The 15638-nt window shown below is 29.2% G+C and overlaps 1 protein-coding gene across 1 annotated transcript; it reads left to right on the forward strand.

Moving 5' to 3' along the window:
* Positions 1-299: 299 nt before the first annotated feature.
* Positions 300-2441, forward strand: LOC113375399. Its single transcript, XM_026615335.1, has 5 exons — positions 300-574; positions 907-1053; positions 1153-1286; positions 1473-1616; positions 2062-2441. The coding sequence occupies exons 1-5, from the start codon at positions 300-302 to the stop codon at positions 2439-2441; spliced, it is 1080 nt and encodes a 359-aa protein (XP_026471120.1).
* Positions 2442-15638: the final 13197 nt, after the last annotated feature.

A 15638-nucleotide genomic window follows, 5' to 3' on the forward strand; every position in this document is an offset into this window, starting at 1 on the left:
TTTACCTGTTATATTATTTTCAGGAACAACACGCTACGAAAAGTATTCTATGATATTTAAACGTAAAGTTCTTAATATAAAGACAAAAAAGATTAAATAAAATTTAACTTACAAATATAGTAAAAAATTGTTCGCGTAATTTCAATTTATTTTGTAAAGAGATAAAGTTTACAATAAAACTGCCCAATACAAATAAAATCGCAAAGTTGTTGGCAAGTTACCGACATCTATAAATGATCAACATCTATACTAAATTCAATTTCAATGTATATTTTTACAGAAATTGCAAAATTCGGAAAATGATGAAGGAATATTGGCTAGCGTCTTTTATAGCGGTATCGCTGACCGCTTTCCTCGTAGGAAGTGACGAAATACGTTTGCCTGACCAGGAACGAAGTTCCGGCGGGCGAGATGGAAAAAGTTTGCTCGATTGGATTGGCTTAGGCAATGGGCCAGACCAGGACCCGTACGTGGCCCGAACTAACACGGCATGCTTGAGCGGGGATCTGGCCGAATGCTTCAAGAGTCAAGCTCTCACCAGCTTTACCGAATTCTTCTCAAAGGAATATTATCAGTAAGTATTCGATATTAATAGACTTCGTCCTTGGACATATTAAAGCAACATATGTAAATTTGATATAAAAGCTTTCACATGCAGACTAGATATTTCTCACTTAAATTTGGATATATAGCACATATTTGACTTAAAGTTGTCTGTTGACTGTTCCACTTTAAAAAACAGCACTTTGATTTATAGATACTTTTTGATTGAAGGCACTAGAGATACCATATATTTATTTATTTATTATAAGATAATGGAGGATATTTATGATTTAAAGTTACTATATTCTCTAAAACTCAACCATAAATAATATAAATCGATCTTATATTTTTATCATTTCATAGTTTAACGGAAAATGTGCGAGTTATTCGTATGCCGGAAACCCAACTACGATCTCTGTACAGCGAACCTTATGAATTTTCTTCGGAGCCAAGAGCAACTGATTCTGAATGGGACCAGCTCGTTAAATTTGGTTTGCGTAAAGTTGAAAAGTAAGTGAAAATATACTTTCTTACATTTAATTTATAATTATATGTGTACATTGAAATTTGTGAATGAAATTTCATAACTTGCGATTTTTTAATTTTTAGATTCATCAAGTCAGCAGCTTTCGAAATTAGCGTATCAGATGATGTAACAGAAGAAGGTAGATACTCACCAAGATTTTTGGATGAAATTGCTGATGAAATCGATGTTCTTGAAGATAAGAAAGCACCCCTATTCTGTACGTAGTAACCAAAATTAATATTCTTGTGAAGTAAATCTTCTTTTGACCAAACAACCTAAAGATATAACAGATTGTGATTATATTTATAAAAATATCTCTATAATGTGAAAATTATAAATTCAAGACAATAATAGAATAAAAGTAAATATTGCTAGAAAACTAATATTCTGACTCTATTTATAGCTCGCAAGCGTCTCAGGAAGTTGTTCATCCCTATGCTCATTATTTTGAAACTGTTCAAGCTGAAACTGTTATTGTTTTTGCCTTTAATCTTGGGACTTGCTAGCTTCAAAAAACTTCTTGGCTTCTTCGCGATCATCATTCCAGGTATATACAATAAAATATAATATACATATAAATGAAATAAAAAAGAAATTATATAAATATCTAACAGTCTAAAACTCGAGAAAAAATTCGATACAATTCAAAGTCAACAAAATCTAAGAATATATCAACTTTTTAAGTTCTTATTTAAAAAAGAATAAATTTAGCAATGCCCTATACCGACACCTGTACAACTTTGATGTTTGCAGCAGATTTTTAATTTTGAAAAAATTTCAAACCGTTGAATATTCATATAACTAATAGTATATTTTTTATGGATGACTGCTATTTCAGAGGTACCGGTGGTGATAAATTTTTGTTAAATAGAGTAAATGATCATCACTATCATTATTATTTGATGTCAAATCTTGTCCATATTCGTTATGCTATAGGTATATTAATTGAACTGCATGTTCAAAACATTTACATTATCTGTTACTATGTTTAGGCATAATCGGTTTCTTCAAACTTTGCAAACCAAATTTGACATCTGGTGCATTTGCTGGTGGATACGGTAATGCGGGTTCATATCATTCGGCTGTTCCTCAGTACTCGCTCACGGGGGTCAGTGTGCCAAGCTTCAGCAGCAGCGGCCCTGAAGTACCGTATGGCCTCCACCATCCCGGGTCATACTACCGGGATGAAAGGCCCTCGTCACTCTACAGCCACAACAACCATCAAGGATTCAGCGGTACCTATGGCCGAGACAATTCCGCCTCCACATCAAGTACGATAGCATTCCGTGACGACAACAATGCGGCCGAATCGGCGCAGCAGTTGGCCTACAGCGGCTATTCCGAATACAGGAGTAAAAACAAGAGCCAATAGGAAGCAAAACACAAATAAGCGTCTCAAATGTTGATTTTGCATCATTTAAATTGCTTCTGAACAAAATATACATTGTCGTCACTATTCAGGTAAATGTTTCGGCTTAAAAAAATATTTGCATTTTCTAGATATGCTTTGCTCATTAATTATAATTTATCGATTAACTCTTTATGAATGTTTTGTAAATGAAAACTATTATTTTTATTTATTATTGTATGCGAGTATGATTGTACAGGATCTATATAAGACATTATGTATATTAGAATACTCACAAAATTAAATACCAAATCATAGGGTTTAAAATATGCAAAAGGCATAAAATACCCATATATATATTATAAATAATTTCTATACAAAAAGCAGCATAATTTTCATAAACTTTGGCATGATCATTTATGATTCAAAATAATCATTCTATTTAATTTTCTAACTTTGCAAATACAGAAACATTTAGTATGAATGATTAGTTTTTATATTGTTGTAGCTTAAAATTGTTGTTCCTATATTTTAAATGCCATATTTTAGAATTGCATTGTAATCTTAATGTATATTTTGGTATTTTTTTATATATTTATTGTTTAAGTATTTATTTATTATTTTGGTACATAAAAGTACTTTATAAATTGTTCAAGGTATAAAAAACAACAAAATTGTATTTGGTTTTTCAAATGTAAATAGGCCATTATTCTTAAAATTAATATGTTTGATAAAATGTATTTAGGTGATATATTTATTACACTATAAATAAACTGTATTATACGATATATGTTTACGTAATAAATAAATATAAGTACGAAGAAATAAGCATTTTTATAACATTTATTTTGTATATGGTTATACCCAATTAGCGTAATAATACGATAACTATGATTGTATAGTTTAGCCATTTGGCAAATTCGCGTTTTGGAAAATTATTTTGAAATACTATATGTATTTGAAAAAACATTTTGATGAATTGATTTTCTGCATTATTAACTTATTGTTAGCGTTTTCAGCATATTGTAATTATTATCATAACAGTTTTAGGGTGCTGTATAATTACTTCATAAATTCACTAAAAATCGATAAATTATAACTCGAATTTATTAAATATATCATCTTCGGTCTCAGATAATAACATCTGCTTTGCAAGATTTTGCAAGTATTTATATTCAAAGAAAACGTTCCCTTGATCTTATACTTTCCGTAGTACACAAATATGCGTTAGTAGTGGATACGTAGTGAATTGTTTCTTGTTTATATAAGTATTATGTTTTTAATATATATGTTTTAATAATATATCTAAATAGCGTTGATCTTCGCTGATAATAAACTTTCAAAAAAGTTAATATAAATGTTTCCCACTTATACGATGATGTTTGTAATTCATATTGAATTGTGATAGTATTATATCAAACATTACGTCAATGACTTCATGACTATGTATTTTGCACCTTTGTTATTGTTTCAGTTATTTCTTTACACTTTCGTTTTTATTTAATGTCAATTTTTATTAGACTCCACTACCATTTAATTCAACTACACATTGTGGTCAAACCGAAGCAGTGAAATTGTTTTGAATTATTTTGGATATTTAATTATTAGATTATGTTGATAAAATATTTATAGAATTGAGTTAAACAATTGAGCTTTTATTTTTTACGTCATGCAATTAAAAGTTTAGTTTATTCAAAATATAGTTTCTTTTTTGAATATTTTTTTATGTTATAATCTGCATAAACAATTAAGTTTTAGTTATTTCATTGTTTACTGGAATGTTGGTAATATGAGTAATGTAAGTACTAATTTAATGCAGCGTAAGTTTTTTTGATGATTGTTTATTTATAACAGTTTAGAATAACAGTTTCTATTAACTTCCTGTAGGGTAAGTTATTGTAATGGGCCGAAAAACGAAATTGAAAATTTTTACATTTCTCAACGTTTTTGAAAATTTTGGCATACCTCAGAAAAAATGGATATGTGTGTGTGTATGTATCTAAGGATACAATTTTTCGGTCACGTTTTCGAGCGCACGGATCAACCGATTTGAATGGTTCAAAAAACATGCGATTCTTATTGATAGGGAGATGTGCTAATTAGTTTTTGGCAAAGGCAGGACCAGCAGTTACGGAGATAAAGAGCAAAAAGTGCAGAAAATAGAAATCGAGTTTTTGAGAGAATGGAGCATCTGATCTGAATGATCTAAGAAAGATTCAATTAGTAATGATTGGGAGAAGTGTTTATAAGTCTTTGGCAAAGGCAGGCCTAGCCATTTCGTAGATACGGAGCTAAATGTGCAAGAAATGGCAGTTTTTGAGAGAACTCAGCGTCCGATTTAAATGATTCAAAAAACTTTCTGCTTGTCTTAACAAAATAATTGATTTTGAAAAAAAAATTTTTTTGTTTAAACTTTTTTTTTTAATTTTTTTTTTTATTTTTTTTGTATATCGAAATTAATTCAGATTTTATTTTTAATTCTGACTGTAGTACTAATATACTTTAATCAAATAATTTCAACTTTGCAATTCAGTTCATATAATTCTTATAAATATTAGACAATGTTACAATATTTACAATAATCTATTCGAAAACATTCAAACATTTCGTTACGGTACGGGAAGTTCCAGCAATTTGCTTTAAGGCACGATGCCATACACCCCACTAGTTAAAAATAATATCTTGATATCCATTGATTAAAATTCTACTAAATAAATATGGTTAACTGCTGTAACTATTCCTCTATCAAGTCAAGTAAAAATATCACTACGACTGTTGGTCATTATTTTACAATCAATTATTTTCTAGAAAAGGTGCGGTGTTGCGGTTAAAACTTATCTCGTGCTCGGGGCTAGTTGTAAAATCCACTAAGACATGTAGTGACGATAGAAAAAACAACAATAATACCTCTAATCATTTATTTTTTGCTTATTTTTTACAATATTGACATATTTCAAAAGTAAGTGTAGCACATTTCTCACGCTATATATTCATATGCATGTGCCCATATCTTACAAGTGATATATTCTACCCAACTTGTCAGTATCAGTACCACTTTTCTGGTTCAGATTTAACCTGAACATGAAATATTTTTTTAGCTCTGTCCATTCCGTTTTCAGTTTTGTTGATTTTTAACTTCCCGTAGGCCAAGTTATAGTAATCGCAAAAAAATCTAAAATGAAAATTTTTGCATTTCTCGACGTTTTGAAGGTTTCTGAATATTTTGGCATACCTTAGAAATAATGGATGTATGTGTGTGTGCGGATACAAATTTTCGTCGACGAACACGGGAACAAAAAGCATTCGATTTGTTTTCTTAAGGAGACGTGCTGATTAGTTTTTGGCAAAGGCAGGTCTAGCCGTTCCAAAAATATGGGGCAAAAAGTGCCAAAAACGGTAACTCAGTTTTTAAGAGAACGGAGCGTCCGATTTGAATAATTCAAAAAACATTTTACTTGTATTGACAAGATCAAGAACAAGGCAAGTTTTCATAAAGGCAAGTCTAGCGGTTTCGGAAATCTAATAAAAAAAGTAAAAAAAAATGCCATTTGGTGGTCAAAAATGATCATTAGACATATGCACATCAAATTATTAGATATTTTATAGAGATTTTAATAATAAGTATAAATTTTGTTTACATTCCTATGGATTCCGTACCATTGTTTATCCGTTAGACGACGACGCGGCGCTTACGCGCTTCTATATTTCGTCTCTATGCAGTTAAAGCAGTACGATTGCTTTGAAAAAAGGTTCTCAATTTCCAAAATATTTCAAAATAAATTTTTCTTCAAAAAGTCTTTCTTTTTTCAAAAAAAGTAAATTTTTGTCGGGAATTTATAGTTTCTCAAAAATCTAATTTTTTTAGAGTAATTATTTTCAAAAATGTTAATTTTTTAAAAAAAAATAATAATTTTTGGTGCGGGAAGTTCCATCAATTTGCCTTAAGGCACGATGCCATGCGCCCCACTAGTTTACATTTAACTTTTCCTTTAGTTTTATCACTTTGTTTGTTTTTTTTTTTTCATATTTTCCTCGTATTGCATCAATACTGTAAGTTTTCTTTTGCGTCTGCTATTTGTATTAGTTTTTCTTGGTGGCGCCTTTGCCCTTTAAAACCAAAGTGGTTTAATCTTAAATGGCAAAAAAGTTTTCGGTAGACTGGAAAAACTCAGAGTTGATTCGTGCTCAATTAGCTCAATATGATTTCGACTTACGAGTATGTGCTGCAGAAAAAATAGGTATCGAGGTTATGACTCGGGATATGTTGTAACATGTTACAGACATATACAAAATAAAATATAGCGTTTAAGATCCTAGTGAAAAGACCCTATCTCTACTTACTCCTGTTACTTACAACAAGCCCGTATCATCCCTATATAATTTTATATACGAATTTCAGAATATATCTAAATTTAACCAATTTAAAAATGTCATAAAATTTGGTAAATACTAAGTACTTAAACCTTCAAACCATTTCATTATCAAATCAATTACATTTAATTTATCATTTTTTAATTTCTTAGCATAACCTGAAGTAGTTTCACGTTCAATTCAAACAAGAAAGTGCCTAAAGCACTTTCAATCAATTAGCAATACTTTACCAGAAAAACGTATAAAACATAGACCGTGTATATATATACATCATGTAAAAAACATTACGACGATGCTAATAGCATTAGATATGAAAAAGAACAAACAAAATTATGAAACAAAAACGGACAAGAATTTATGCTCGTAGCCAGAGGGAGTAGAGTATGAAATGAAACCCAGTAGCGTGTTAACAAGATTATGATGGAAATTGATTTGATAATAGTAATATTGTACCATCTGAAGTTTCTTAAGATAAATTGTAGTACATAAACAAAACTTTATACTTATAATTAAATTTTACTAATATACTAATTTAAACGTTTCAAATTTCACGATAGATTTTACTAATGGAAATGTTTGTTAATTAGAAAATTGTTAATTAACTTCCCGTAGGGTAAGTTATAGTAATCGCAAAAAAATCGAAAATGAAAATTTTTATATATCTTTACGTTCCAAAGGTTTCTAAACATTTTGGCATACCTTAAAAAAGATGGATGTATGTGTGTGTGTATGTGTGTAATGTGCGTGTGTGTGTGTGTGCGGATACAAATTTTCGTAGACGATTTCGGGAAGACCGATCAATCGATTTCAATAATTCAAAAAACATTCGATTCGTATTGATAAGGAGACGTGCTGATTAGTTTTTGGCGGAGGCAGTCTAGCTGTTCCAAAGATACGGGGCAAAAAGTGCCAAAAATGGTACCTAAGTTTTTAAGAGAACGGAGCGTCCGATTTTAATAATTCAAAAAACATTTTACTTTAGACATACGCACATAAAATTTTCAGATATTTTATAAAGATTTTAGCAATAAGTATAAATTTTGTTTGCATTCCTATGGGATCCGTACCAATGATTATCCGTTAGGCGGCGACGCGGCGTTTACGCGCTTCGATATTTTGTCTCTATGCAGTTAAAGCAGTACGATTGCTTTGGAAAAAGTTCAGAACTTCCAAAATATTTCAAAATAAAGGAAACATGTTTTTCAAAAAGTTTTTTTTCCAAAAAAAAATAATTTTTCTTTAAAAATTTATAGTTTCTCAAAAATCTAATTTTGTCAAAGTAATTTTTTTTCAAAAATGTTAATCTTTTTTAAAAAAATGTATTTTGGTACGGAAAGTTCCAGCAATTTGCCTTAAGCCATATTTCTCGACGTTTCGAGTTATTCTGAATCATTTGAGACCAAAATTAGAAAAAGTATATGTGTGTATATAAGCCTATCTGTAAACTGTCGTCAACGTTTACCTAAAAGTCTGCACCGATTTAAAAAACTTAAAAGCCATTTCATGTAACTCGATAAAAACTAGCATTTATTAGTTTTGCGCAATAGTTGGTTAAGCCGTTTCCTCCTGAACCGAATTTAACCATTTAAGAAAGATATTAGTTGAGATTCGTGCTAATTTATTTTTTGGTATAGAACGTCCGGGACGTTTCTTCGTATAATGAAAAAACATTTTGGCGGTTTTAATGCAATTTAACATGGCTGTAGAGTTCATAGTACACAAACATCTTAAAATATTATAGTCATATGAAATGTGGTTGTCACTCATTAAATCTATAACAATGGGACGCGCTTTCAGGACATATATGCGAGTGTTTGTGCTCTATAATAATTATCGATATTATAAGTTTGTTCAAAAGATATCAATTGGATGTAACATTGATTCTTTTTAGTAAAAGCGACAACCTTATTTTAAAAATAAACTGTTGAAAATCTTATCTAAATAGCTAAATTTCAATTCTTATTGACTTGCGTTAAGGCAGAATGCTATTTGCACTTAGTTATTACATGCTTTTGATTCTAGTGGTATTTGAAATGACACTCAATTCGTCTTCTCATCCAAATCAATTTAAAGCGGGACTTTTCTAATCCTGCACAGGTAATGCGCAAATGTAAGCATTTTTTAATTAATAAAATAACCTCATGTACGTGAATAATTTATATGAAATTTGAAAAAAATCAATGTGCAAATTCAAGTACGTTCTAATAAAAAATAACCCGACGTACGGGAATAATTTATATCAATTCTGAAAAAAAGTGCGATTGTTAGTATTTTTTAATTAAAAATAACCCTATGTACACGAACAATTCATATCAATTTTGAAAAAATCTTTGCAATGTAAGTTGGTAGATGATACACGTGCAAATAATAACGAAAACAGCATAAAACTTAATTCATCATTATTCATGTGCAAAACCTTATTTACTCAACTCAACTTGCAAAACTCGTTACTAAAAACATCACTAAGTAGAAAACGAGCATTAGTTTCTAATTAACTCGTCGCAATATCGAAATGGAATTGAGTCTGAGGTCGTGCTAGATAGGGCATATATTTAATATAATGTTGTTTCAAGACAACGTATTCGTTTCCTGCGAAAGTGTAGGCTATCCGCTGCCCGGAGCTAACCCAACTCTCTCCTAGATCTTGTTTATTAGATGACCTTCTCGACTCGACTGTGGAAGAGCTGAATTGATCTTCTCTATATATACCTTATCGAATGTTCTTTTCTTGTAAACATATACAACTTGCAAGTTTTCAATCATAATAAAATGCAATAAATTGCTAATCCATTTCTTTCACCACGATTCTTTCACCGCAAGGGCATACTGGCAAAAGTTAACAAAAAACGCATGCATTAATAACTTATTAAAAGAGCATTCTTTGTCATTTTAATTAGAGGCTTTTGTAGATTTTTTGTATGAATACACTTGCAATTGCCATGTCAAATATATTGTAATATGGCTAATATAGAAATAATACAGAAATTTCAGAACAAATTTTTGAAAATTGCGTTAGGAGCACCAAAATATATCCCAAATTGGCTGATAAATCTCGACACAAACACACCTATCATAAAAGACGTAATAACAAAAACAGCACATAAATATAGAAACAAGTTCATAAGTCACCCAAATCCACTAGCAAATTCTATAATAACAGACAAATATCGACGTATATTGAAGAGAAAAGCGCCACTTGATCTAAGTCATCAATTTTCCAGATAAAAATTGAAATAACTTAGTTATTATTTATAAGAAATTATTTATAAGTGAATAGTTAGGATTATATCTTTATCAATAAAATATTGTTAATATTATAAAGAATGGGAAAACAAATATTGAGATGTTTTTCCAACATGTCAATAATATAGCATACAATGTCCCTTTACGGCTGACAATTGTAAATTCCCCAAATTTACTAAATGTCCTTAACTGGACAGTTGTAAATAAAATAGAGAATATATATATATATATATATATATATATATATATATATATATATATTCCTGTAGAAAAATATTTAAATTCAAGTCACGAATCTAAAAACAAAGCGGTTAAAAAAACATAATTTTCTTCATCTCTCAATACTGCCAAATTGATCTCATTTTCTATCTAAATGTAAAATATGCAAATTAATTACATACAAATGTATAATATATAGATAAATTTAATATGCTACGTTGTATCCAACACGATTCATGAAAGTTTCAGGAGATTTTCCGTTGCCAATTCATACAGCGATTATACCAAACAGTATTTCATTCAATTAGAAAGTTAGTATATTTTTAAGAGACATATATATATATATATATATATATATATATATATATATATATATTAATAGTGTTTAATTTGATTAACATGTAATTAAATTAATCAGTAAAACATTTATTCACTTCTCCCTTCCAATTATCCATTTAGTCTTCATTAAATTATTAAAGCATTCTCTGCACCAGCTTCTCATTATTGGTTCGAATTTCACGCGTTAGTTAGATACAATCCATATTTGTTTTAAATATAGATTACATCTTTTCAAAAAAATAAAAATTCAATTCAGTCAGGATGATTTTAATTAGATTGACTAAGTGAAGAATAAAACTAAGACTTCGGAAGAAATACAAACCGTACATAAGCTCCTGAAAGAAGAAATTTCTAACGTAAATATTCAATTGCAGCACAATTGAATTAAATTAAATTAAAAAAAAACGCATTGAAAAGATACAGAGAATATAATTCAAAAGTCGAAATATGTCCTCCCTGAACCAGCTCCAGAAAATATATCAAATAGAGCATTCGCAATAAATAATTGCTTGCAGAGTAACAGTTAAAAATATATTTATTTTTATATCAGAACCCTAACACTAAGATAAAATTTTGATGATCGATAAAGTCGGTCGCCATCGCACATAAAATATATGGCACATATGGACGAGCGAATTATGTAAATTAGTCTATACGGTTTTCTAAATTCCGTATGTTTAAAATATTTGAACATTAAGAATCCTTAATCTATGCATTCGGCACAATCGAATAAACGGTACGTATTAAATTTGACACGATAAACAGTGGAAAAACGACTTACACTGAACGTAAAGAAAGCAAAGTTGAAACTCGTTTGTTTCATTTGCCTCACGGCCAAATCCCACAAACATATTTTGATAAAATATCTTGATAAAATAGCCACGGAGTAAGTGCCGATCCATTCATCTTTTCACAGAATCACATTATTTAAAAAAAACTAAGAATAATAATAAATAAAATAAAACAATGTGTTTTAGCAGATATGATAATTGCTATCATTTTCAACAAACGTACAGTAAAAAATGGATATCAAACGAACGCATATCGAATTAAAGAGTAAAATTGTATCAATGGATACCTAATCCTTTTGATCTCTTCCGAAATGGAAGACTAATAATGAGAAATATAATAAAAGCAAATTTATAAAGTAATAAAATACAATTTTCATTTCGAATGTCGCGGCAGAACCGTGTTTTATTACTGCAGAATTACATATAAATAAAATAATTGCTAATAATAGAAAATAGACCTTGAACGTTACATATACTGAATAACACCTGGCAAACGACGTTAAGTAAAATGTTGCGATTGAATCCAAAAATTTTGGTTTATTATTGATTTGATTATGAAACAAATATCACATCACCATACCAATTACACGGTTATTATAGATAAATAAGACGCAAATCATTTTTAAAATTAAATATTGTTTGAATTATTATTAATAATTAAAATTTATGTGTTGGAATGAGGAAAAAGCTGAATATACGATTAATCAATTATAATATCATACATTTACAATGCTATAAGAACAAGATTCAAAAGTACCATAAAACTTTACAACTTTGCATACATATTATATATAAAGTAAAATAATTGAATTGTTTCTGTATTGTTCCCACTTACAACTATGCCATATTTTATCAGTTTTTGTTGTATTTTTTGTTAGACGACAGTTTGCAACATAAAGTATCTATATATCGGAATTGGCTCTTCTTCAATATGGCAATCTTCAATATCTGTGTATTCTCACATCCTCAATAATGAGGATGGTGAGGTATATATTTACTTTTCATATAGTAAAAATCAAAAATATAATAATTCTAAAATAGGCAAATAATATTTATTGTTCTCCAACGTCATAAATTGGTTTGGACTTACAACTCTTTCTATATAAATCTTAAAATGCAAAATACAATCCTTCGGCGAATAACAAGTAAACTAGTGGTGCTTGGCATCGTGCCTTAAATTAAATTGCTGGTACTTCCCGTACCAAAAACTAAATTATTAAAAAAACTTTGCAAAACTTTGAAAAAATTAGATTTTTGAGAAACCTTGAAATTTATGAAAAAAAAATGACTTTTTTAAAAAAAAATATTTTGTTTATATTTTGATTTTTTTGAAAATTGTGAACATTTTTTAAGCAATCGTGCTACATTGGTGTCGAAATTATCAAAGCTCGTAAGCGCCGCGTAGTCTAACGTGTAAACATTGGTACGGAACCCATATAAACGTACACAAAATTTGTACTTATTGTTATGATCTATATAAAATATCTGATAATACAACGTAGATATGTCTAATGTTCATTTTTGACCGCCAAATGGTATTGTTTTTTACTTTTTTTATTGAATCTCCGGAGACGCTGGACCCTGCCTCTACAAAAATTTTACCAGTTGTTCATTTCGTAAATACAAGTAAAATGGTTTTTAAATTATTTGAATCAGACGCTACGTTATCTCAAAAACTGAAATATTATTTTTGGCACTTTTTACCCCGTATCTCCGAAGCGGCTAGACCTGCCTTTGCCAAAAACTAATCAGCACATCTCCTTATCAGTAGGAATCGAATGTTTTCTGAATTATTCAAATCGTGTTTGCGAAATCGTCGACGAAAATTTGTATCCGCACACACACACTAAGGTTTTTTTTCTAAGGTATGCCAAATGTTCAGAAACCTCTGAAACGTAAAGATATATAAACATTTGCATTTTCGATTTTTTTTTTTGCGATGCCTATGATATAACATACCCTATGAAAAGTTTAAAAAAATTAACTTTCGAGCTATCCAATAATCATATAATCATTATAACAGTTTTATCTCAAAACATTTTTACAAAATATGTATATGAATATATGATTAAAATCAGAAACTCGATGAATATTTTAATAAATTTATTTTTAAGAAATGAATATAAGTCGGCAAAGAGGCCATAGCATTCAATTTGAATCAAAGATATGATTCAGCTCGCCGTCTATGGACGCATTAACATAAACAGGCATGGAAAATGTGGCTCGTGTTTAATACGAATCAAGACTCTACATAAATGACTATATAAATGACAGGAAGAAGAACAATCCGGAGAAATCTATCTTTAAAGAGCTTCAACAAATCAACACAAAACATATGTCTCAATATAAAGAATATATCTAAAACTTGGTCTGCTATGAAACAGGAACCTATCTGTACAGCCTTTAAGCAAAGCATGATTAAAATTAACATTTATTGTTGTAAATTATATTTGATAGTAATAGTGTATCTGTGTATTAACACTTCTATATACATGTCAAATTGTGATACTTAAGCACCTGTCGTAAATTTAATGGAGAATTCAATTGATTAAATTAGAAGCATTATTATGTATTCTCAGCAAATAATTATATGTTCAAAATAAACAAAAAATATATTCTGAATCTTAGCAATCTTGTTTTTTTATTAATTTTGCGTAGGGTAAATTATAGTAATCGCAAAAATTTGAAAATGAAAACTATTACCTTAGAAAAAATTGATGTATCTGTGTGTATGTGTATGTATGTGCGGATACAAATTTTCATTAACGATTTCGGGAAGGTCGCGAAGGAATTAAGGGAAGTTCCAGCAAATTGCCTTAAGACAAGATGCCATGCACCACTAATTTTTTATATGAGTAGTAAAAATGTTGAAAAAAACAGTCCTGCCGATTGCATTATTCTCAATTTTAAGTTCCTCAATTTCATGTTGCACGTTTTTTTCTTGTAATATAGATTATGTTTTAAATCTTGAAAGCTAGAAAATAACGATAAACCATATCCTAGTCAAAGCATGTAAACTATGTATATCTCTATCAGTTTAGAAAATAACGACAATGTAAATTAAGTTAAAATTTCCACTACCGACAAAGATAATGTAGAACACCGATTTCCTTATGCTACGCATTGATATTATATGTTTATTTCTTTTAATATCTAAAATATTCAATTTCCAAACAAACTAATTAAGAACAACAAAAAATTTAATTGCTATTCTAGATATAGAAATCATATAATGAATACTGGCTGAATACAATCTTCAAAATTATATTATGTTTCAGCTTCTGTTATAGATGATTATCATACTGTTTATTGAAACTACTGTATGTGCGTTGTAATAAATAAATACTTATAATTCCAACAATCAATACGAGCATAGTAGTCACCTGTCATGAATGATTTTAAAACGCGGTTCAAATACATATCAAGAGTCGCAATCGCAGTGGAAGTAAACCGTTTAAATGTTATTCAAGAAATAATAAAAAACGGTCAAAGCGAATGTTACTTGTTCTTTAACAATAATTTTAGAAAATTGTTTTTTTTTATTTTCACTTAGGATTACTTATTTATATAAAAGTCCTGATACTTAATCGTTCAAAATTAAACATTCTCTAACCATTTACTAGTATTTTACAAACGTTTTCAATGTGCTAACGTAATAAAAATGAAATTCTAAAACGTGACTTGTACAAAATAAGCCGTATATTTTACAATCGTTGACAAAATTTCAAACAATTTCGCAAAATAGCTACATATTTAACAACACCCTCAAAACGCCAATTTCATATAAGCTCAGATCTAAATTCTGGATTAGTCGAAATTAGTTAATAAAGAAAATAAAAGTATAATACTTTGAATAAAAGTATAATACTTGCTGGTCTGGCGGTAAAATCTATATTAATCTCGAAATTCGCGAGTGGAATGGGATAATATATAAAACTTAAAATAATGTATTTGCACGATATATAATGTTTAATTAGAATTGAGTAAATAAAATAACCAAAAATAAATACTAAAACTTTAGTACCAACACAAATTAAATACATTGCAATTATTTTTGATAACATACAGTAGAAGTTATTTGATGATGAACCATATTTATTAAGGAAAATGAAACCAATCACCAAACCATTTTGTTCATATGGTACGGACAAAATGACATGCATAGATACTAGTTTTTAAGAAAGTTGTTCATAAAAAATCGTTTAGTCCTGTTTGGGACATCAACTCATAACGAACGAGCCCAAAGGGATTGCAATAA

This window comes from Ctenocephalides felis, unplaced genomic scaffold (assembly GCF_003426905.1).
Source record: "Ctenocephalides felis isolate EL2017-DRISC unplaced genomic scaffold, ASM342690v1 CF-g0.4_SCAFFOLD_01886, whole genome shotgun sequence".
Taxonomy (NCBI): Eukaryota; Metazoa; Arthropoda; class Insecta; order Siphonaptera; family Pulicidae; genus Ctenocephalides; species Ctenocephalides felis.

Bases quoted from the DNA above. Each gene is read 5' to 3' on its own strand.
- LOC113375399 (XM_026615335.1), top strand. From the start codon at position 300: ATGATGAAGGAATATTGGCTAGCGTCTTTTATAGCGGTATCGCTGACC. The intron at 1,054-1,152 runs GTAAGTGAAAAT...TTTAATTTTTAG, and splicing joins GGTTTGCGTAAAGTTGAAAA to ATTCATCAAGTCAGCAGCTT. The intron at 1,287-1,472 runs GTACGTAGTAAC...CTCTATTTATAG, and splicing joins TAAGAAAGCACCCCTATTCT to CTCGCAAGCGTCTCAGGAAG.